General features: G+C 43.9%; 2 protein-coding genes and 1 non-coding gene across 3 annotated transcripts; 1 reads left to right on the forward strand and 2 right to left on the reverse strand.

Moving 5' to 3' along the window:
• The first annotated feature begins 704 nt into the window (after positions 1–704).
• On the forward strand, positions 705–5,433 carry LOC136429762 (parvalbumin alpha-like). The gene is made up of 6 exons (XM_066419722.1): positions 705–776; positions 2,529–2,646; positions 2,833–2,934; positions 3,255–3,330; positions 4,310–4,377; positions 4,636–5,433. The coding sequence occupies exons 2-6, from the start codon at positions 2,563–2,565 to the stop codon at positions 4,669–4,671; spliced, it is 366 nt and encodes a 121-aa protein (XP_066275819.1). The 5' UTR covers positions 705–776; positions 2,529–2,562; the 3' UTR covers positions 4,672–5,433.
• Positions 5,434–5,733: 300 nt separating this feature from the next.
• On the reverse strand, positions 5,734–5,805 carry Trnaq-uug (transfer RNA glutamine (anticodon UUG)). Its single transcript has one exon. It is a non-coding gene; the product is annotated as a tRNA-Gln (tRNA).
• Positions 5,806–22,473: 16,668 nt separating this feature from the next.
• LOC136429199 (tripartite motif-containing protein 2-like) lies at positions 22,474–24,770 on the reverse strand. Its single transcript, XM_066419076.1, has one exon. It carries the CDS (start codon positions 24,655–24,657, stop codon positions 22,474–22,476), a length of 2,184 nt encoding a protein of 727 aa, XP_066275173.1. The 5' UTR covers positions 24,658–24,770.
• Positions 24,771–24,803: the final 33 nt, after the last annotated feature.

Genomic DNA, 24,803 nt, shown 5'->3' on the forward strand with positions numbered 1-24,803 from the left:
CAAATCGCTAAATCTAACTTGCGTTAACGACTACATCTGACCAAACAAACTCGCCAGTGAGATGGTGGAAGGTGTCAGCGTCCAAAAGACGTTTTCAGATTGACAATTTTGGCACTTTGGAAGTGATTGAATCCGCCCGCGATTTAATGTCTGGTTTCTACTACTTTTCTCTAAACGTTAAATCGCGGGCGGATTCAGTCACTTCCAAAGTGCCATAATTGTCAATCTGAAAACTCCTTTTGGACGCTGACACCTTCCACCATCTCACTGGCGAGTTTGTTTGGTCAGATGTAGTCGTTAACGCAAGTTAGAAAGCGATTTGTCGGGAAATGGCTGATAAGAATCTGAGTTTCAATGCGATTCACGTGATTCGATTGGTCGGGGTGATAGTGGGATGGATTCCAGGCTACTCTCGACCCACCACCGACCTGGGTTGGGATCAACCTCCTTGGTTGGGAGTAGTCATGTAGTCAAGAGCAAAGTCCTGAATGTATGACAGGGGCTTGAGCTTTAAACCACCCATTGGTTAGAATGACGTCTGGTGATAACATAAGGGTTGGGATGGAGCTTTGCACAGTGTTTTTCCTGTTGCAAACAAGGTTGATGTCAAATCTGATATAGCTGAACTACAAGGCTTGTGATTGGTCGAAGACGTTGACGTCACAATAGAAGATGACATGGGGTTATCTGATTGGTAGCTGTAACGCCTGAGGTGTAGTGAGCTACTTGTTTTCCGGCCTCTACACAGTTGATAGGGAGACCTCTGAGTGCTACAGGTGAGAGCTTTTTTTGTTTGTTTGTTTGTTTGTTTGTTTCTTTGTTTTACTTGTCGCAGACCACGTCTTATTGATACAACGTGTTTCTGATGATCTACCACACAGTGTGTACGTATGTGTGGGTCAATGACTTGCAAGGAAACGGTACTAGTAACTAGCCGTTCGTGTTTTCAATGTTGAAAAAAACGCAGAAAAGTACCCCAAAACAATTACGATTAATTCATTCCCATATTGTAGCTAGATAGTAAGTCTCATCTTAATGATATGAAATAAAGGTATTCAACTATATTTTCACGGGTTTGGGGACTCAAAACAAGCCAACACCTGTGTTGCTCAACCGGTATAACAGCGTGCAGCAGCTTCGCAGGCACGCATTGCCTCTGGTTATGTTACATCGCACCACCCAACATTTGCATAAATCTAAGATCTAACTAAGCGTTTTTTTAAATCCATTTTGGGCATAAATGTGTAATAAAGTTCATTGGTATATAACAAGGATGCCTCTGTCGTGCTTGGTGACAGTAAGAACTAAGCGAAATTTCTAAAACACCTAACTCTGGAATTTGTAATTGTTATTTTTCTTTCTTAAGCTGTTTATAGATTGTTGCTACGTCAACCAAATTGCAATCTTATAGCCTTGTTCAATTCGAAGTAGAATACGGATAACGATATTTTCTATACCTCTAAGCTTTGAAGACACCAAATCCCACACTAGAATCCAACAGGCCTAGGGTCCTTGTTAACAGTCCCACCAACCCTTCAGGCGCTTAATCATATCAAGGACGTTGTATTGTCCATAGTATCATAGTGTCATCTCCACGACACAATGGGCTCTTTCGAGAAACCTGTCTGCTGTAAGCTTTACAGTTCTTACTAGCCTCTACCTGGCTACGTTGATCGCTGGAAAAATGGTAGACATTGGTCAAAAAGAGTCGGCTGCGGAGATCGGGCTAGGGACAATAGCTATACTGGTAGAGACTAAGTTACCAAAATACAGGCAGAGTGGTGGATTTGGGCACGCTTCTTTTTTTTGCCCGAGACCCACCCACATAATCAACCTTGCTACTTGCGCCTCGTCGCACATATTCATGATCATTACAAATGGGACATCATTTTGATGGGAAATAGACAAGATTTGTAACGAAATCAGGTCTCCAAGGTACAAAATGTTTACAGCGGCCAGCCCAATACCCGCCGCCCCCTTTCCGGGGAGGGGCTAGTATACAGCCTCGGACAGCGGAAGAATTTACGTTACACAGAGCGTGACAGACTAGGCCGTAACGTTTGCAAATATATCAACAGGTCCAAAAATACCCTGGCAGTCGCAAGGGGCCATAGGGCCAACTCTTTTTATATCCCATAGTATTGATGGTGTTAGAATAACGCTAAAGACATTGCCCCCTATTTAAGATTATTCTACCTCTATTAAACCCATCTTGTAGAGTGCGCAGTCCAGTGGTTAGCAATCTTGCCTCTGGAACTAGAAGTCGTGAGTTCGATTCCGGCTGTGTCACTCACCCGACATGCACGCTAACGGAAAGGGTCGCAGTCCTTAGGACGGGACGTTAAGCCGTGATCCATTGTTCATTGTGCTTGTTGAAAACAGCCAAGGGAGTTTTCCCGGCACAATGAATCTGTAAATACTATACATAGTGTCCGTCCTCTCTGTCACAACCAGTGGAAGAATATCTCTTCAGTAAGCTAAACTGGATCGAGATCACTTTCCTTTCCTTTCGAATTCCTTACCCATAGAACTCGAAGCGACTAGGGAAAAAAAGACTCCAACATGTCCGGTGAAGAAAAGAAGAGGGTGAGGACGGTGCCGACATCAAAGATAAAACTCACGCTGCAGAGTCTCATGGAGGGAGAGGTAAGATTGTTTTGCACTCACGTGACCATGACGTGTTGGCAGCCATGTTGGATGGTTTAACCCGGAAGTTGGTTGCCATGTAGATTTTGGGGCTTTATTCTTTGGCGTCATCTCATGGACGAACCTAATACCAGTTAAGAATTCCAGGAAGTACCCAGGCATATTACTGTTGTTTTTTGTTGTCAGGAGGACATGAAGAAGGCTATCGAAAAGGCCTGGAACAAGCTGGACACGAACGGGAGCGGATTCCTGGAGAAGGAGGAATTCCGTGAGGCAATTAACCTCGTCGTGAGTAATGTCTTGTTTTTGTTTGTTTGTTTTTCGCACAACTCGTAAACCAAATTTAGGCCCGCCCTAAGAATCTATTCCTTCCCTTCTTTAAGAAACGTAGTTAGATTCCTTGGCCAATAACAAGAAGACATAAGTTTTGATAAAGCACATCGATGTAAGGCGACGAGTCCAGTGAAAAAAGCCACACCTCTTACTGCGTACATGCAAAACGCCACGAAAGGACTCCCTGTGAGCTGTCTCTTTTATCATCGACCATGTTTCTCTAAACCCTGAATAACCATTATGTTCTTTATTGCTTTGTCTGTTTTGGTTTAAAGCTGGTTGGAGATGGGGACGAAGAGGGGATTGGAGAAAAACAGTTCAACAGCTTTTTCGACAAGGTGGACAAAGACGGTAGGTATCATTTTTGCTGCTTTTTGATATTCTGTCATTTGACGTTTCGTATGTTACCATTTGAACCTAATTTTGAATTGGTATTCGTCTGATGTTTTCCTTCAACCTTCTATTGTGTTAGTCCGGCCTTGGCCCTTCCCCCGTAAATAGTTTCGTTAACGTTAGGTTGGTAAATCACTGGATGACAACATTCTTTGAACACAAAGTGACGTTTCGGTGACCATCTGTCACCTTCCGTGAGGCAATACTAGTTCTACTTCGCACTGCAGCTAGGTGTCGCTGCTGCAATGTGAAGGATGCGGTCCCAAACTGGCTTCGGTCAGAGTGTAACGAATAGAGTTTGCGGGTGTTTGGTATCTTAGCTTCTATCTTAGCGATATATGAACTCAGAGCCAAACCAGTTTGATTGCTATCTGTGAGTCGTGCATTTATTGATCCATACAATACTCAATACTAACATATACAGGTCTAGGATAACAGGTTGAGCATACGATGTACATAGATAGATGCTAGTAGGTATATCAGGTCTAGGGTTACAACACAGGGTCTATATGGACTAACTATTAGGATACAATCTATAACGTAAGAGCTAACTAAGAGTAATAGGTGAACATACCTTGGTCCGAGGACCGCAACTCCAACTAACTTCTTAGACAAGTACATCTTCCATGCTCAACTCTGGTAACAATGACTAACTATCTGATTGACTGCTCTCACCAGCCAATCCCAGCTTATCTATGTAAGCTCCTCCTCCATATGGTCTAGCTACTAATTACACTTATTATGCATATATCAACCTACTGAACATCATGTACGTTACAAGAGGATGAGCCTGATAGAGTTGCACTGAGGAAGGTTACAGACGGTCACCTAAACGTCGGCTAGGTATCAAGTCTTTGGTTGCGTACAAAGAACCAATACACAGATCTTCTTGTTGTATATGTCAGATATAATTTTGTTCCATGTTCTGATCTTCCAGCGGACGGAAAGATCTCCAAGGATGAGTGGTTCCGCCGGGCCAAGGGCCTCTTTAAAAGGATGGAGGAGGTAAGATATGTCGTCATCAACACCTCATCTTTTACTAATGATCTAAGGAGTGAAAAGTCTAGCGACACATTCATGTGGTTCGAAGGTATGGTATATGCTGGCCAGTTGCTTGCTTAGCTGGCTGTTGCTTGGTTGATCGGTTGCTTGCAATTGGTTGCTAGGTTGCCAGCTGACGGTTAAGATGGTAAAGAGCAATAGACAACTTGACCATTCAAATACATACCTGACGTCGAATTTGTTACTTTTTTCTGTTTACAGAATATCGACAATGACGACGAAAATTTGACCAAGTAGGCCGAGACCGGAAGTCGTCATCAATACAGTTCACACTTTCACAGACCACCAAACTGCCTGCGTCACAGGGGAGAGACATGCGTCATATCCGTCAACATTCGAACGCGTTCTAAAATGTTCGATAGACGTTCGATGCGTTCGAATGTATGTGCACAGTTAGAACCTGTTCGAATATAGGCTACGTCACCCGCTGACGCAAGCTGTTTGGTGGTCTGTGACTCGTGTATTGTAACATTGGCTGTGTAATGTGTTCTAAGGTCACAGCAAGTAGATTTTATTAATGACATCCTCCGCAGACTCCAAAACTAATGAAATAGGTAGGAAAAAAACAAGGCAGGCAAAAAAACAAGATTCCTATATTTTCAAATTATGAGATCATTAATCTTGTTAAACAAGAATTGAGGCGACAAAATATGATATCACGACCAACAGGTCTTTTATTCCTGTATTCAACCAATGAGGTTTCATATAAAATATAAAACCTCCTTGATTCAACAGTTAACATGTCCTTGTAAATGTATATACATCTCAATAGACTAACTACAACAAATGCAGAAAAGAGCAAATTTTTGGCATGTTGACCACCGTCGGAGGGCAATGAAATTTCTTGTTTTTTTTTAGAAATCAAGCGAAAATTAATGAGCGCGCTGATGTCATTCATAAAAATTACTTGCTGTGTTCTAATAACATTTCGCGCCACCGAATATTAGATCAAATGTAATGATGTCAACGGCTTGTAATAAAAGAGTTTGAGGCTCCTGATAGCTCGTTGTATTTCGTGTTGACTGACTACAGAATATGTCTTGTACACACACCCCAATGGCCTACCGCGGAACACTTCTTCCTGAGCTCAAAAACTGTTACCGTCCCGAAAATATGACCAAAATAGTTTCACAACAAAGGGGTTTTTGCAAGGATCACCACGGACACATTGCACAGAGAGTTAAAATCATCTTTATTGCACTTAGGACAAACATACAATAAAGAAGACGAAAGTTTAAAAGCTCCTTGGCCAACCCTTAGATTAACATCAACCTCAGTGGCCAGTAAAAAGTATTTTTTAGGTCCCACCGAGATTCGAACTCAGGTCTTTGGATTCAAAGTCCAACGTGTTCACCACTACACTATGGGACCGACGAAGTACTATGCAGTTATTATATCCCACATGACTTGTAAGTGATTAGTCGCGCCGGCGGCACATGTTAATGTAGGTTTTCGGTCTCCTTTATAGAGCCGCTCCTTTCAATCAGAACCAAGAGCAATCAACGCATATATCGTCACACCAGGGTCTCATGACTGATCATGTTAAAATGTTATTCCGTCTCGATAAGACATGGTCCCATTTCTTACACGATGTACAAATAAAGCAGAAAACTTTCTGGATTGTCCGAGTTCATACCTGTTGCAAAGTTCAGTCACTTCTCCTTAAAGTTATGACAACACCTTTGTAACATACCACCAATGATTATTGAAGTCCTTCATGATACTGTAAAGATAACCAACCCACAGACAAACCAACCCCTCCGTAACCATAGCCTACATGGCAGTTGTTAAAGCTGTGTTCACGAATCACGACGACGTTCCACAACACTACGACGAGTCACACGTGGACGAGGGGATACAAATGCACGCACATGCAGCAGTGTCACCTAGCGACATCAATGTGTAATGCAAACCGGCGTATGAAAGTGTAAGGTAAAGCGGTCGAATCTCAGACTGGGGACGAAGCATGGCACTTTTTCGTTAGCTATAGTGCAATACGGCTTTTCTAAGGCTGGCATATTTTTGGCCAAGCACATCGGGTCACCCCTACTCTTCTTCATAAGTGTGTTGGGTTCTTTTACTTGCAGAGGTTTGGCGCCCTCACTCCCCTCATGAAAGTGACGCTGCCAAAAACAGCCGGGCTAACCATTTTACTTAACATCGTAGATGGCATGTGATTTTTACAGGTTACTGAAGAAGCACAAACCTCAGCGAAACGATAACAGCAGACTTTAATCAACCAAACAGTCAAAGAGAAAACCCAAAGTTATCACTGTAAAACATGGATTCATCAACCACTCGAAGCACTGAGGACAAACATTAGTTGCTGAGGCCAGGTGGTTGCTCAGAGGAGGACAGGGCGGAGTTAGCTATGCGAAAATTGACAGGACTTTTTAATGTGGCTTGGGACTGAGGGTGGCTGCTTTTGCATAGGCTGTAAGCTACATTGAGGTACCATATCGTCATGTTAGTTACTCGTTTCTTTCTAGATGAACACGTTTCAGAGCTACATTTTTTTCGCGCTCTCACAAAAATGTCATACAGAAAAAAACTTTGAGTGGCCTTGCCAACAACTGAGATTGGTTCTCCCCCCCCCCCCCCAATCCTATTTGCTCCCCCAGGCGTGTCCGAAGTACCCACTCCATAGCGCGCGCTGCATGATGGATAAGACAGCTTTCCGATTCGCTGATACGTCAGATACGTACAGTGGGTCAAACTGACGAGGGTGTTCTAGACGGGCAACAGAACTTGTTATATCACTGGCAACCTGTATGAAAGAGAGAAATGTAAAATGAGAGACGAAATGAAACGTTACTAACTTGCTAGCGAGCATATTTCGTTAATGCTACACCTCTGCAACGATAGAGGATGAAGGATGATGATGATGATAGAACCGGCATCGTGGAAAAAGCATGGGAAAACTATGAAAATGTTTGATTCACTGACACGAACATATATTTGGCAGCATCTAATCGCCATACCCGGATTCAGGTCCGTTTTAAGAGAAGCAGAATCGGAGAGAGATTGATCAGGGGTAGAGTTGACAGGCCGTCACCGCGGTGCTGGCGTGATTGATGGAACTTGCAACCTGTGACGGTCTGTGGGCACCGACGGATCAACGGGTGGACGAAGTACACACCGTATACGTAGAAATGAGAAAAAATACTTCATTGAGCAAATAAACTGTGATGCACCGTTCTTAGTGAATGTAAAGCATTTTATGAGAACTTGACATGATGATGAGGATGACTATTATGAAGTACTCGGTCAATCTTATAGCATTGCTAGATGTCATCGCAGTATAAATGGTAAAAACAGGTAGTCCCATAGCCTTTTTGATGCTTTCGGGACAGGGGGTTGTTATCCACTGTGTCTAGGGCACGGTATTGGAAGGTGGACGCCCCCCCCCCTCTTCATCTGCCTTTACCTCACCCCGACCAGCGGAAGTCAGCTACCATTTTTTTACACCTGGATGGAGTAAGCAAAGTCATGTAAAGTGCCTTAAGGCACGGCATCGGTGGCGGGAAATTCAGGGGGGATATTCGAACCCAGAACCCCTGTGCTCTGAGCACCCTAACCCTTACGCCAACAATTGCAGTATAGGATAGGACCATGGGACAAATTGATAATTTCAGATCACAGAAAATGCCAGAAGCAGGATTGATGTGGCTGAAGGAGTTCGAATTTATTTAGGAGAAGTCTGTAAAAAAGGCGCTTATCCAAGCGGAGTGATCCTTTGTCTACAGCTCCGCTGACCTGTGTGATACCGACTTGTCGGTGATAATGCAGAAAATCCCTCGGAACACCGACAAAACCATAATCCTATTTTCTTCTGTTGTTTATCCCCCTAATTATCGTGTGAACCCGGTGGTACACGGCTTCCACCGACTGAGGGATGCATATGAGCTACTGGTCAAAACATGGCGTCCTTTTGTGCAAGTTGTCCGTGCCTAATCGCCAAAGAGAAGATTTTCTTTGACTTGGTTTTCTTTGATATCCATTAGTAATACAGCACTACTTTTCAAATACAGTAACTGAAATTCACAACATATATTAATTTATCTCAACAGAAAACTCGAAATATGTGAACTCAAAATCGGATTGAGAAGGTTAGAGGTCAAGGTTAAATGCTGTAAATCAAGTTCTTGGAATCAGATTAAGTTAGCTTATATGCTGCTCTGGTCGGTTCGGTAGCCATCCTTTATATCGGCAGAAATTCATAACACTGTCATGTCATTGAAGATCTTCCATGACTCTGAGTTTGATTTGCTCCAGGCCTGCACACATGAACTTTGAACTCTTTTAAGGCCTTTTCCCTTGCATGTCTAAAATTTCGAACGTAATCCCCAGGCTTTAACTAGTCTATTGCCAAGAAAGCATAGGAACAAAAAAATTAGATGTTCTAATAGCATGGCAAAAATAATCTATTTTCTTAAGGTCTTCTGCAACTTTATTTAAACATATAAAGGTAAATAGAAATAGAATCGGCCCAGGTACATGGTTATGTAATTAACATAGAGGCTCTTGCCTTTTTGATAGTACACGTATATCACGGATAGAACACGTATATCACGGATAGTACGCGGATATCATCAATATATCGTGTCTTTTTTGTTCGGCGGGTAGCTACAGAAGCATTTGAAAGCAAACATAAGTCTTCTTCCCGGTTCTTTCCCGACTCTCAAGCAGAGTAATCCTTAAGAACCAGGTGACAATCCTCCAGACCTTCACCCTTGGTGAGGCGTTTCGTCTTAAGGTCCACACCTGAGGTGGTGCTAAGCCCCTTAAAGTCGGACGTAGCTCTTCATACTTTTCATTTTCATAGAATCGTGGGAGGCAATGCTGTGAAGATGAAAGTTGCCATATGTCTTAGCTAGAATTCATTTCTTTGCATTTCAAGGTAACGTTTCAAAGCTTATACTCCCTCGCCCGTTTTTTCCTTGTCATTTTCACAGCAAAACCCTTGAAAATGAAGGTGGATGCTTCCAGCCTTCAGGTTGTATGTCTCGCCGCACCGTCCTGTCCGTTTGCTCTCACGGAAAGCCGGAGAAGTCTGTGCCGGGGCTCTGTACGCAGCTTTGCGGATTTCCTCTTCATTTTGCCTGGCAAACCCCCTGAAAATGAAAGGTGAAACCCCAGCTATTCTGGCAGTACTTCTTTCACGGGAATCTTGTCCTCAAAACCCTTGAAGAATGTGATGACAGTAGGTTGAAATTGTAAGTTGAAATGATTTTTTTTTGGCCAGTCTATCAAAACTTACAGATGAATAAAAAAAAACAGTCTTTAGCACATGCATCTGGAGGTAGTGTTTTACGTAAAATACCATCGAGGTTGTAGAACTTCTGCTAATTTACGCTAAGACTTCCTTTAAGATTAAAGAACAAAGGGACGAATATTGATAAAGAAAACAACGACATTACAAAATACAAATGACCCATAACTAGTGAAAACATCGGCAAACAATCCACCATATGTACTTTATTATGACTTTTGTATCTCAGTGCCTGCACGTAGCCCGGTAGGGTATGAATCTATAATAAAGGTTATCGATAAGAATAAGTATTGCTCGTACGAGAAAGCCCGTACGTTGAGTAGCGGCAATGTGACAGTTTCAGCGGTCAGATCCTCTATCTTTGTCCAGTCTTGCGCAAGAAGGCGCTAATCCGTTGAAAGTCTGGATTATCCTCCCGACTTCTCTCCCCCTACTCTTTCCTCCATCACTCCAAACATGGCGATAAATTCCTTGAGAGCAAAGGTGGCAATCCATAGAGTCTGGGCCGTGAGTCTTGAGGACACCGTACAGTCTGCACACCCTTTCTCAAGGTGGCGCCAAGACGTTGAAAGTCCAGATCATCCTTCCTGTCCCCCGGGTCCGCGGGACTAAGTAGTGAAAGCTGCGGTGATGCTCTTACGTTAACAGGGCCGGTGTCAGGGCGGAGAGGAAGAGCAGTGTTAAGAGGATTATAAGGATCTGGTGGATCGTCACCTGGAGAAAGCTGATCACAGACTTCTAGCCGCCTGCTTGCACCTGAACACAAGGTGTGCAAGACTGGATAGAGGGACTTTAAGGCGCCTTGGGTCACAAGAAATCGATCTGAAAATCTTTGTGATATTTCTACATTCCTGTAATGTAAACATCTATGGGTCGTCGAGAAGATGACGCTCTACGTTGAACCATAAAACGTATGTTTTCGAGCTCAACAAATTAAGATGAGATTTGCGTAAGGATTGCGATTTGATAGTGTCTCCTTCCAAACTAGACATTTAAGTGTGTGAGCCTTTTTTTACTGAAAACGTACACGCACTTCAATCAGTCAATATTAGAAGTCATGATCATAGAAATTCTATTACATTCGATGTTTTTCAGAATCAATGAGTATGTGAGGTTTATGTCATTCCATGATTACTTGATTGCTTACTTTAGGTAACAGTTAGGATTTTGAGGTTACTCAGCAATGCCAATGTAAGGTAGTCTCTGAAACTTTGAAGAGACAACAAAAAATGACAAAGTAGAAAGCCCGACAAAAACGCCTAAAAACAAGTAAAAAAACAGCCGGAACCCATCCCCAGCTTGGAGAGTAAAGATGTAAGAAGCGTTAGTAACTGGGCAGATCAAAGGAACATAACAGGCTACCATATATCAGGAGAAGACAAATCTCATTCAACATATCCTCCAGACGGCAACGGTACTGAGGATGCAGATGAGCTGAACATGCCTTGCGAAGCAGATTAATGGATGACAACGTCATTTACATTCTTATAAGATTCATGTTCATTGCTTCCATCAATGCCAAAAGTGATGTGAAGTAATGTCAAGTGAAGTGGGGTTATGGGCCTTTGTAGTATCACTTACTGAAACATCACCTTTTCATCCACCGTGAGGTAAGATTTTTTTTTGGTTTGGACAAAACTATTGAACTTAGAATTATCGTCTAACCATGTACAAGTACGTTTGGTTCAGCTTCGATTCAATGGCAACTTATAGATAGATCACGTCCCAAAGAACATTCTTCAGACAAATTTGTATGTCACGTGCACGTCGGGAAACGACCAAACGACGGGATCAGATGTCCGAAAAGACATTGGAATGTGAAATGGCATCACCTTCGACACTTTCCGGAACAGTGGTGTCCATTATACCCCTCCCGCTTTCACCGTGCTGCGTTCTATTATCTCACGGACATAATTCTTGTCGTGCAATGGCCCTGTCAATCAACTGGAACTGACGAATCACGTCTCTGCAGGTTTTACATTGGTAACAGAGGTTTAGACCATCAAACATGTATGAGAAAAAGGCCCGGTCAATAACCTAGATGTTGCTGATCTTTTCTTACGAACTGAGCGTCCCGGGTTTGGATCTTGAGACTATGGCATTGGTGATGGTCATTGGCATTAGGGATAAAACTTATACCATGCTTTAGTCGCCAGTTACTGTGCTCCATTAGAAAGTATGTCAAGTTGACTCGTCCTAAGTTATTAATAGAGAAGAAAAGATTATATACGTCACTGTTTCTTGGATTCAAGACAGTGCACATGTCACATGATCTCTTGGCTAGCAGACGGAGCGACAGGACGATGTCACAAACTCTAAGATAAGACATTTCAACCTTCAAGAACAGTTTGAAGTGATGAAATGGCTCCCCATCGGTCAAGTCAAAAGTCAAGACAAGACTTTTAAGTTGCGACCAATAGACGTATTGTCCTCATTGTCCGCTTTCCCAAATGTTTCCGACGATTCCAAATAAACCTACGTGCTGCATAGCTTTGATGTTTTCTCCACAGCCTTGATGGGGTGCATTTTCCTCCGTATTGGCCCGATATCCGGCGCGGAGTTGATGACATCCGCTGCCCTATGCGGCAGGTCCGGGCCCATTACACCGCACCACCGTTTCCACCGGACCGCCCTACCTGGTCTATTATCTCCCCATCATAATTCACTCACAATGGCCGCCGCCATAACCACCTCAACGGCCGGAATGAGCCTCATTTCAGTCATCTATTTTCGGTTTTACGCCTCCGGGGCCATAACTTTCCTCCGGTGATGACCACAAACTTCGACAGGGTCCGTTTTTACGACTCTTCCGAAAGTCTGTTGACAACGTTAGGAAGTTATGCGGAGATAAATTTTGATTTTGCAGACGGGTGAAGCTTCGAGCACTTCTGCAGTACTTCTTGGGGGTAAGCCAAGGGGTAGACTAGTGGCTCGGGTTGGCATGGAACTGCACTGGTACCGAAGCAATAAGTTCGAGGGATAAATGTGTGGATGTCCGTCTTTCCTGGTCGTGTTAACCTACTGTTAAGGGTTTGCAAGTTAACCATGGCCACTTTAAAAAGTACATTTATTGGCTTCTGTGTACTAAGTATTGCTGTACAGAAAGTAACGTTATACCAGTACCATTTATCTCCTGTATTTGTTTTAAGTGTTATTCGATATGTGGGGGATCCGGACTTTCGAACACAATTTCGAACGTTCAAGTTCCACGAAGTCTGTTCGAATAAGGCTCTATCCTTCTAACGTTCTCTCCTAGAACTTTCGAACGAGGCATGGCAACGGTGAACTTTTAGATGTTAGCTAGTCGCCATTTTACAAATATAAGAAAGTATCTATTGAATGTATGAATTCTCAAAATCAACTTGGATTTAGACGTTTTATTTTGATTGCAAAACGTTTTGTGGCGTATTTGTGAAACTAGCAAGTTTCTACCAGGATACGTCAGTTTTGCAGCCGATGTTTAACGAGCGGATCAGGGCGATGATGATTGGCTGTGTTCCAATGTCCATACTGGACAATTTTGCCTCTGGCTGAAATGTAACCTTTTATTGAGAAACCATTTCTTCATTTCCTGCGCTGTGTAGGCGGTACAAAACGGCAGGAGGGGGGCGCTGTTATCCCTCATCGCCAATTGAATATCGGACAGACACATCCGCGCTCACCTTCGGGGATATAAAATATGACAACAAATTACGGCGCGGCGGTCCCGAGCTCGTAAAACGGGAATGAGGGGCCCCGCGGTGCCGGAAGCACAGACGTAATCACCGATGATGTCAACATGTCGGGCCGTAATGAAGAGTTGTGGCGGGACGACGCTGCCCCGGACCGTGAGGAGAGTCCTACCCCGACCACGCCGCGGGGCCGGCTGCACCGCTCCGAAATTGGCAATTACCGCAGAGTCGTTTTCGGAAAGCTCTATTACGGGGCGGGGCGGAAGATGGAGTTGGTGCGGGAGTGCGGAGAGAGGGAGAGACTCGCGCTGATCGAGCAGAGAGACGCCGAACTCCTCACCCTGAGGGCGCCCAGATTAAAATATGATTACCCGTCACTGAAGAGACACGTTTATCACGTCAGGTGATGGAGTCGTGGGTTGAGTTAAAGGACGATAAGAGAGAAAGACGTAGTCGCAAAAATGACAGCCAGTAACAACAATGGCAAAGTGTCTCGGTCTTTAGAAACAGCGACCACCACTAACGGTATAGTTTAGGGTCATGGATTTATAAGGTCGAATGCAGGGTATGGTCCGCTAAATCATCAAACTTAAATCATGATACACGAATGATTAAAAGAACCTCCATTTCACACGTGCCTTTGCTTTGCTGATGTCGTGTTCTCGTTTCTGGTATTTGCCGGTTTGTCTTTCACTCCTGGAGCGACACATTCACTGACGTGGTGGCGCGGTGGCGCAATGGCAGGGTGTTTGGCCTAGAACCCAGAGGTCCTGGGTTCGAATCCGGGGACCCCTGAATTGTCCCGCCCACGATGTGCCCTTGGGAAAGGGAAAGGCACTCTAAACGACTTTCCTCACTTCACTCGGGTGGAAATGAGTACCAGGCTTCGGATAGGGTTGGTTAGGGACGTCCCTCCTATCAATGGAGGTGCCGAGAGAGAAGAGAGCAACGTAAAATAACCCACCACACTTATCGAAAAGAGTAGGGGACCTTACCGACGTGAGTGGATCAAATGAATCTGCTCGAATATGCAGCTTGTACCTTTCAGTACAAACCTGGTGGGTGCGTTATATTAGGCGTTTTACCGGGTATGCAATGCAAACAAACAAACGTTGCTCTACATGGCGTCTTATATGCAGCTTTTTGCATGTACGTTCTCATGGTGTAACACATGCCCTTTGACCTTACAGATTATGGACCCAGAGACGTCTTAAGCCAATTGAAGCAATTTCAACCCCCAATACTCATCAAGACCTGGTGCAAGTCATGATCAAAGTCCCAAAACTCCAAGTTTACTTGCATTCTGTGGCCTATAACAGGCAATGGTACCACCTGTAGTGTTCTACGTGACGATGAGCAACCTGCCCTAATTGAAGAGTTTGTCTCATCTACGAAACAGACGGAAAACAAAGTTCTGTTTTGAACTTGCGGGGAAGAGAATGAACTCCAGTTCCAACCAATTCCAGCGCAGATGAGACCTGATTACGGTCGGAGCGGGCGTGTTAACTGAGACAAGTGCGACACCGGACCAGATCGAGCACCTTCGGTACTTTACAACTTCGCCGTGCAAAAACAATCATCTCGTCGCATCAACACTAAAACTGTTTTCAGACCCGAAGTGGGAATAAAACATGTCGGTAATGAAAACATTACAGCGAGCTGATGGGAAACTGTCGAGCTAACGAAGATGGACGGAGATTGCCGAGCGGGAGACGCATCTCCAGCGCGGGTTGAGCACCCGAAGGACCCGCGGTGATGGTAGAGAAGATTGGCTCTTTTGGTTCAATTACGGGTGATATTTGCACAGGTTTGGGGCGGCCTTAGCACCCGCGGTACCGGAGGTGGGGAAAAGTTTAGGTAGTAAAGTTGTGTGGACGAAAATAGACGTCAAACTTCTGCGGATTTCTGTGATCGCAAGAATAGTTATCTGTATGGAATGAATTGAAAACAGTACATAAATGAGCGAGTGAGTGAGTGAATGAATGAATGAGTGAATGAATGAATGAATAAATGATCAATTACAGTTGATATTTGCACAGGTTTGGGGCGGCCTTAGCACCCGCGGTACCGGAGGTGTGGAAAAGTTGGGGCCGTAAAGTTGTGTGGACGAAAATAGACGTCAAACTTCTGCGGATTTCTGTGATCGCAAGAATAGTTATCTGTATGGAATGAATTGAAAACAGTACATAAATGAGCGAGTGAGTGAGTGAATGAATGAATGAATGAATGAATGAATGATCAATTACAGTTGATATTTGCACAGGTTTGGGGCGGCCTTAGCACCCACGGTACCGGAGGTGGGGAAAAGTTGGGGCCGTAAAGTTGTGTGGACGAAAATAGACTCTTGCAAACGGGCACTGGTGTCTGCGATCGCTGGAATGATTATCAATATGAAATGAATGGAAAATACTCAAATGAGTGCGTGACTGAGTGAGCGAGTGAGTGAGTGATTGATTGACAGAATGAATGAATGATCAATTACGGGTGATATTTGTACAGGTCTGGGTCGGCCTTAGCAGCTACTGTACCGGAGGTGGGGAAAAGTTGGGGCAGTAAAGTTGTGTGGACGAAAATAGACGTCAAACTTCTGTGAACGGAGACGGCTATCTGTGATATCAAGAGCAATCGTCGAGAGTGAGTGAGTGAGTGAGTGAGTGAGTGAGTGAGTGAGTGAGAATGAATGAATGAATGAATGGATAAATGTTCATTTGTCAGCTTATGGATTTAAGTATAACCATGCCATTTTCCTGCTTGTTTTCAGAAAGTTTGCGTATGGCGCATGAGCCTGCTAATACACCTGAAACAGACTTCCGTGCTGGTGATGGCTTCTGATTTTTGCTCTTTACTCTGAGAGGGCTAGTGGGTGAGCACAGTTTCGGAGGATTTCATGTTTCGGGCTTTTTCCATGTCTATTTTTGAAAAATATAACTTTTTTCATGTTAAACAGTGGATGACTATGTTGCTTCAGGGTTGACAAACTATCGACCATTGCCCCCAGGATCATAACTGGAACTAATTGTCAGTGTCCAATAGAAAGCTAACGCTAAAAATAAAATCAACACAAACATGGTGAAATGTCGTAGAAACCACGCTGCTTTTTTTAATCAAAACACGGGATTCCTAGCGGTGCTATTGTCCCGTATTCGACTATCTTTAGTGAGTTCTCACATCACAACGACGTCGTATTTTTGCATCATGGACGTCGCTATACATTGTGATAGTGTTGTTTGAACTTATTATGTGTAGAAATGACTAAATAAATTAACTTTCGAAATCCTATTTTCGGGCCCTAATATTGCTTTCGGTCCCTTTAAAATACACTTCTTTTTTCATGTTAAACAGTGGATGACAATTTCACTCTAGGGTTGACAAACTATCGGCCATTGACCGCAGCATCAAATATAACTCGAAACAGTGTCTGATAGAAAATCAACACAAACACAGTGAAATGTGGTGGAAACCACGCTGATTTTTTAATCAAAACACGGGAGTCCCAGCGGTGCTTTTGTCCCGTATTCCCGGTGCGAGGCCGCGTATCCATCACGATGCGATAATTGGAATTCGAAAGCTAATTTTTCTGCCCCGTTTCCCTTGAGTAAGCGCGGCACCAGGTCCCCGAGTTGGAGGTGACTCGCCCCGGGGGGTCCCATGGACACACCCCGGCGCCGAGCCACCCCGGAACGCTACCAGCGCCGCTGTCTCTGTGTATGTGTAGCGGCGCAGTGGCGAGACTGTGTATCGGAAAAATGATCCACAAACGCATACGTTAAATGTGATTAGTTAATTGCACAAATGACATATTGCACGTGGATCTCTTTGTTTAACAGTATCTACTTGGAAACAAGGTTACCAGCATATATACATGTCACAGCTCATACAACCCGTTGGGAAAGATGTTCTGAAGCATGTGAGAATTTCACGTATTCAGGTTTGTGTTACGAATTCCTCTTCATATCATCATGTGTTTAGCACTATCACTTGCGTATTGGTGGCTTGAAAAACAAATACATGTGCGAAATGTTTCAATCTGTTACTTTTCAGATAACATCATTCCAGTGGGAAAGATAACAGTAACTTAATCAACTGGATGGATTCGGGTGGTATCCACACGTTCCACTACCTTTCGTCAGTGACACCGAGCAAGATCATCCCAGTGTATTTGTACTTCATTACAGTTTCGCATAAACTTTTGACCTCGCCAATATGGCAACCGGCAGGATCATTAAATCGGTTCGAAATTTTACGACGCGTTGCCTGGAAGCCTGCTGGTTAGACGTCTTACTGACGCCACCCTGCCCTGTCTACCACCTCCGTCTCGGCGATGTATGGAACTTTCGAACACGATTTCGAACGTTCGAATTCCCCGAAGTCTGTTCGAACGAGGCTCTATGGTATATTTCCTGTTCTAACGTTCTCTCCTGGAACTTTCGAACGAGACATAGCAACAGTGAACTTTAAGGTGTTAGCTACTTGCTATCTTAGCAAAGCATGAAGCAGCTATTTATTGAATTTATGAATTCTCTACATCAAATTGGATTCGTACGTTTTATTTTGAGTACAAAGCCTGCCGGTTATACGCCTACCTGACGCCGCTTTGTCCTGACTACCACCTCGCCCAGCCGACGCCGTCCCGCGTCTACCCACGGCGTGCCGTCTTTCAGATCTTTGAATATCACACAAATAATTGATTGGAAGATACCGAGATATACATCAAAACGTTAATGTTTTTGTCGACATCTGCAGACGAAAATTGAAGTCTTCCAAGCGGAGCAATTTGCACGATATCAACAGTAAGACATATCGGTATGACATCATTGGTAAAGCAGGTGCACCATACGGACTGGTAAGTCTTATTTATGATATCCGAAAGCAAATTAAATACAAGTGGTCAACCGTACCAATAATCATTTGGTAATCATCAACCTTAAACATCCGTGGAAAATGTTTATACAATTTTACATTCGGCATGGGATGGTGATATACGATAGCATACTTTTGAAGGTATGCCCTCTGGAAATACAGAAAACCCTGACAAAAGACTCAACAATTCACGTCAACTTTCACAAAAAAAGTTTGAATTCTTAGCCATCTGGTATGCAGAGCTCTTATGAAGCATTCACAGTATTATCATCAGTCTTATGAATCCGACGGGGTATGGCAAATAGGTGCTTTATAGTCCGACCGGCACTAATTTATTGACTGTTATCAAATGAGACTTATGGACCTTAAACTAACAACCAGGACTCCATGCTGTGAAACCTAATTACGGAAAGGAAGTTCAATAAGGAAGCGTACGCCTGACTTGCCCCTAAGTGTATTCTCCAAGATTTACTGCATATTAATGGTAACAGTTGGGCGACCTGTTAACTGTTTCGGCGCGCCTAATTTGGTATGAAGTAATAAAGATTACATGTCTGAAAACGGTAATTAAAAGTACGATAGTGTTCTCACATATGTAAGTGGGCTATTCGAATTGATCGATCTGAACCGGAATCTAGTAGTTTTGCTTCTGTTTTACGCGTTCGTGTGGGTATTTGATATGATACGTACACGAACAAAATGTCATCAGGTCACATCATTTGAATCGCTGCAACACAAGATTCCATCTACTGTTGTCAAACGATTTTACATGATTATACATATGAGTCATTTACAGTTTTCATTATCGCTCTATGAAAGTGGGTCACTCTTAATTTTTGCATTGACTTTGGCAGAAAAGTATGAGATTCCCACCCCCACCCCCAAATGGTCGTCAGTTTTTAGACTCTAGCATACGATGTACTTCGAAAATTTGAAATGTATTACGGCGGAACGCTGCATTATATCTACACTTATGTTTACATGCAATCATGTTATTCATGATTGACATTATGGTGTCTGAAGCAGTGAGTCACTTAGTGCGTCAGCATCAAGCATACTTGTCATCACTTGAAACCGTATCATAATATGAAGTCCATTTGTGTTGATAGAAATCATTCTAAAGCAAAGTTAAATGGTAACATACCCGTTAAAACGCGAAGTCACATAAGCGGTGGGTTGTTAATTACTTCACAAAGGACAATCTAAAATATGATATGCTTACTTCAGGTTTTGATTCGGAAATTGCACGTTAACTCAACTTTATGATATGAATGCTGCTTCTTTCCCGGACAAAATATCGCCCTTCTGAACCACATCTGCACTAATAAAACCAGACCCCAAGTGAACGGTAGAAATTAGCCTTTAATTTACATCGGACGGAGTCTGATCGATGTGCGACAGGAGAGTGGGCGGGCCGGGGTCGCAGGGTCCCCGAGGACGCAGGGGTCACCGTTACGGTCCGGCTACGATCAATCCGGGCGGCGCTCGGTACAGGTCGGGATTAGCTGTTTGTCCGGGTGATCAATGTGGTCGATATGTTGTTATAGAGAATGCGCTGAGGGAAGGGTCGGACTGTCTGGAGCTGGGATTCAGCTGTCTGCTTCTGGGTCAAAGACAGGGTGTGAAGCGGGCTGAATGTCTTTCATGGTCGATCTTGTTATAAATCCTGAATGTCGTATCATCGTTGAAAATATCGTAGGGCAGGAAAAACATACCAGGGCTGCTCATTCATCCACTCACTCACTCACTCACTCACTCACTCACTCACTCACTCACTCACTCACTCACTCACTCACTCACTCACACACGCACACACACACACACACAAATAAACGCACACGCTCAAACTCACTCACACATAAACACTTACTCACAAGCACGTGTGTGCGTGTACCAACACACACACGCACAGATATTCTCGGTGATATCATATCAGATAGTTACTTCAGCACCAAGGACGTCGACACCTCATCTAAAGTGGAATCTCTCGTACAGGTCCTAATAATTCTTTTCTCATTGTATTATAATAGATGAGTAATTTCCGACTTCCCGTACTATCGGAAAATTCCAGTTGATCAAAACATGAGATTTAGTGTTATGAACATGGATTTGTGGTCTATGATCTTGTACCTCAGTCCCCAACCATAAGCTTGCGGGTTGAATCCCTGATTTTAGTCCTGATCCTCGGCTTGCACGCTATCAGTTGGCACAGTAACCTTTTGCTTTGGTATGACGTCAGTCGCGGCTGCTTCCGTTCCCATAAAAGTGTACAACACACTTTTCAATAGCAAAGGCAAGTTGCGAACTCTATCGCAGGAAATATCAGACCCTTAACCATCGCTTGAATCCACAGTAAACCTTTCCTTCACATACCGTAACGCCAGTACAGGGTATTCAAGGTTTAAGCCATATTTCCGTGTTTTTTTCTACAGTATCTTGCACCGATATGCTTATCTTAAAATCACTGCGTGTCGCGTGCTTGCGGTAAAACATATTTTGGATGAAATGTGATATTGCTAAACACGATTTTAAGATGTCACAAAGAAAACGTACGACGCTTGACTTTCATTTCAGATTGCCACAAGAAAAAACATCCGTGGTGGAGTGGAAGAAAGACAAGATAATAGCGACACTCAGTTCGGAGAGAAGCCCCTGAGGTGAAACTGTTGTTGACATCTCCTCCCTGTATGATGGATGATCCCCGGACGCGGCTAAGCCGCTAATCCGGCCCGTTTTGTTCCGCCGGTCCACCTGTCAGTCACTTGTTGTGACAGCTGACAATTCTGCAGCTGTGCTGCTTTCTTGCGGAAGGACGATTCCATTTTTATGTTCAATTTGATTTTGGACAGACAAGGACAATGTTGCACTGCACACAAGTTAATAACTTATTTTAACTTAAGAGTGCAACATACATGAAAACAATGTTTGATAAGACAAAGGTAGTCCCATGGCCTTCTCGACGCCGTAGGGGCAGCGGGTTGTCATCTACTGTGTCTAGGTCGGTATTGGAAGATGGGGCCCATCCCTCTCCTTCCCTCTCCCCAACCTGAGTCGGGTACCCATTTTTACATCTAGGTGGAGTGGGGAAAGCCGTGTTAATCGGTGGCATGTCCTTGGTGCCGATAAACAGACGCCAGAATGCCCCGCGTCTCGGTCCCAGGGCGTTCCGGCGGACTTCAGGTTACTTTTGCCATCGCAGCAGGAAGATTCTGACTCACGTAGGCACCTCATAGCCTTCTTCGGTTAGGGATGTGTTTGTCTGTGTGTTATCCAGGGCCACGCATTATCAGTTTTGCAAACTCAGTGAGAGACACCCTCAGGTCCATGTTATCATTCGTTACTAAGTTTGTCATCTTGCCAAGGCCACTGGGAAGGGGGGGGGGGGTTAGGGTCTGTTAGAGTAACACAATATTGGTCCATTCAATGTTAGATACCTTCCAATACCTACAATGTCATGTCCTTTGCCTGGAGTGTCCTTGCTCAGAGGGTCACAGTAAAGTAGATTGGTGACCTTTACTTTGCAGTTAAACTTTAACTTCACAATGGCCACCTTGTTGCGGACTTTGCTCTCTAGGTCATGGAATCGGGGAGGGGGTGTCTGTTATCTTTAATTTCGTTTGGTATAAACGTATCAAGGACACATAAAGAGAGAGTGTGACCAACGTAACTCCATAACTTAGCCCGATCAGGATTATGTATGTGTTCACTGTGTTCAAGGTTACGTACCTTAAAATACCCAAAGATAGCCATTTTTGGGCACACTGTTCCTAGCAGCTTGTGCGATTTATTTGGTGACTACCATCTATAGAAATAGCAACAACTCACAATGTACAATTGATTTGTTGAAAGTTTATTAAAAGAAGGCAAATTCTGCTAGATTCACCATGTAAAAAGTATTGTATAGACACTACTTTTCTATACACTGTTATACTACTCTCATATACATAGTATTCGTGAGGTGCAAATGAAATATTGTGAATTATGAGTCAGTTGTAAAGAGCACAGTATTGCCCCTCCCATTTGCATTAATACATGCATAGAACCTATATTTTTCACATTTGATTTTTGTGTGCAAACTTTTATGTTACATACAATATTCCTATTCAGTTTGCTTAACAATATCCGTGGGGCTTTTAACATAAACCGGAATCTAAACTGCAACTTTACCACTTCTTGATTTGTAGAAAGGAACATACATGTACAAGCTTGATACGTATTTGAAGACTGAAGTTTTTCTCACATGTATCTGTATTTCCTGATACAGTGGTCCCCAGGATCAGCTACGAACACATGTCCATCCTCTGTCACAGCCACCCCATATGGAATGTTTAGCTTGTCTCCATCACTGCTGATGGTGGACACCCAGGTACCGTCTAAGCGGAACACCTGAAGCTTCTTACCGTGTTCAATACCACCAATTGTACCCCCAATGTTTGCCAGAACTATGTTCCCCCTGCTGTCAGCTGACACCCCTATAGGGTTATACATGTCCTGTGGTTGTTGGCCCCACTTGCCGAACTTGTGATGAAAGTTCATATTCTTGTCAAACACCTGAACACGGTCATTGTCTTGATCTGACACAATGATGTTGTCCTTTGTATCCGCACAGACAAAATATGGCTGGTCGAACTGCCTCTCCCCTTGTCCCTTCCCTCCCACCTGTTTCACTAGATTACCATCTACCTCAAACAGGAATATGACGTGTTTGTCAGGATCAGTTACAACAACCCTCCCATCCCTCTGTACTGCCAGGCCATAGGAGTTTGTGCAAAAGCCATCCACAGAAAATTTGTGCAAAAGTTCTCCTGATGGTGTAAACTTCTTGACTACATCCCCAGACAATATCACTGCGGTGCCATCCATATGAGCTGCAATTGATACAGGACCTGTAGCTGTTCCAAATGAGTAACAAAAGTTTCCTGTCAGATCAAACACCTGGATACGTGTGTTGCGAGTATCAGCTACATACAGCCGATCTCCACTGACTGCAAGATCAAAAGGTGTATTAAACTGCCCGTGTTGGCTTCCCTTGTGTCCGAACCTCAGTACAGGGTTGTTACTACCCACTTCTACAATGAGAGGGGAACACAGGCTAATCCCTCCTGTAACCCCAACCCCTTCCCCTGAAATTATACCAACCACATGCTCTCCTGATGCTTGTGGCCTCCAAACTGCTTTAAATGCCCCTCCACTAGTTCTGGTAGTGTCTAATTTAGCACATTGCCCCCCAGGCGAGGTGACAGTGACTTGAGGATCGGTTTCCCATTCTTGGCCTTTCTGTGGTCTAAAGATGACAATAGTTGGCAAACTTTCTACTGGGGCCTCTGCGAGGAACAAAGATTCATCGGACAGAAAAAGGTAACAGTCAACAAGATCAGTGCAGGCGTTATCTGGTTGGAAGGATATATTATTCTTTAAAGCTTCATGGTGAACCTGGGTTGTGGAAAGAACATTTAGCCTATCTTCTAGCTGTTGCCTAAGTGTGAGAATTTCTACATCATTACCTCTAGCTAGAATGTCTGTCGAGAACTTCAGTCCATCTTTGGTAGACTTGATGTTTTCTTCCAGCTCTTTCTCTTCCTTCTCGAGAGGCTCCTTCTGGGTCTTTTCCATCTTGTTTAGCTTCTCTGTGATCGTCTTCTCTTCCTTATCCAGTTTTGCTCTCATCTGTGCGAAATGTTCCTGTATTTCTTTTCTCCGTGTTTGACAGTTTGTTGTGATGCTTGCGAGTTCTTGGCTAACAGTTGCTTTAGCTTTCTTTAAAGCATCACCCGTGTCCTTGTTTTTTTTCACCAAGGTCTGTAGTTCAGCCTTGTACTTCTGTGCGATCTTACTGACCTCCTGTGGGTTGTGGTTTGGTCCAGGTCGGTGCTCGGTAATGGTGCAGTCTCGGCACACGAGCTTGGCGCAGGGTTGACAGTAGAAAGTCATGCGCTGGTCGGTGTGGCGAGGGCAGTACATGGCTCGGCTGTACTTTGGCCTGCTGCTGGGGTTCTTCAGATCATTTAGGGTGAAGATGTAATGATCCTTTAGAGCAGGAATACTACTGTGAGCAGTTATACAGTTCTTACACAGCAGGATACTACAGTCCGCACATCTTCCTTCTACCTTTGCATCAGACTTACACATCTGACACTGGGTGTGGTCTTCTTCGCTTTTATGTAGAACCCTGAAGTCCAGCAAGCTGTTGATGTAGAAATTTGGCGACAGATTGCTGACACCTGTTCCCTGTAGTCTGACCTGGTGCCGACAGGTAGGACAGGTGAGCTGGCCCTTTTCCCTCCGCCATGTTTCCAGACACCTGGCACAGAAGGTGTGAAGACAGGGCAGGACGCGGGGGTCGTCATAGATCTCCTGGCAGACGGGACAAGTCAGGAACTTCTCGTCAAACTCCTCTAGTGGGAGGCTAGCAGCAGCCATGATGTCGGTCTCGTACAACTGGAAAGGTTCTACGCTCAGCAGACGGCTAGTTATCACAAAGAGTGAAAGGAGGAACTTCGCATCGGGATCTGTTTTTTTACCATCACAGTCTAGACAGGGTGAGGTACTGACAGGTGTGCCATACT

The sequence above is a fragment of the Branchiostoma lanceolatum genome, chromosome 3, assembly GCF_035083965.1.
Source record: "Branchiostoma lanceolatum isolate klBraLanc5 chromosome 3, klBraLanc5.hap2, whole genome shotgun sequence".
In the NCBI taxonomy this organism is placed as follows: Eukaryota; Metazoa; Chordata; class Leptocardii; order Amphioxiformes; family Branchiostomatidae; genus Branchiostoma; species Branchiostoma lanceolatum.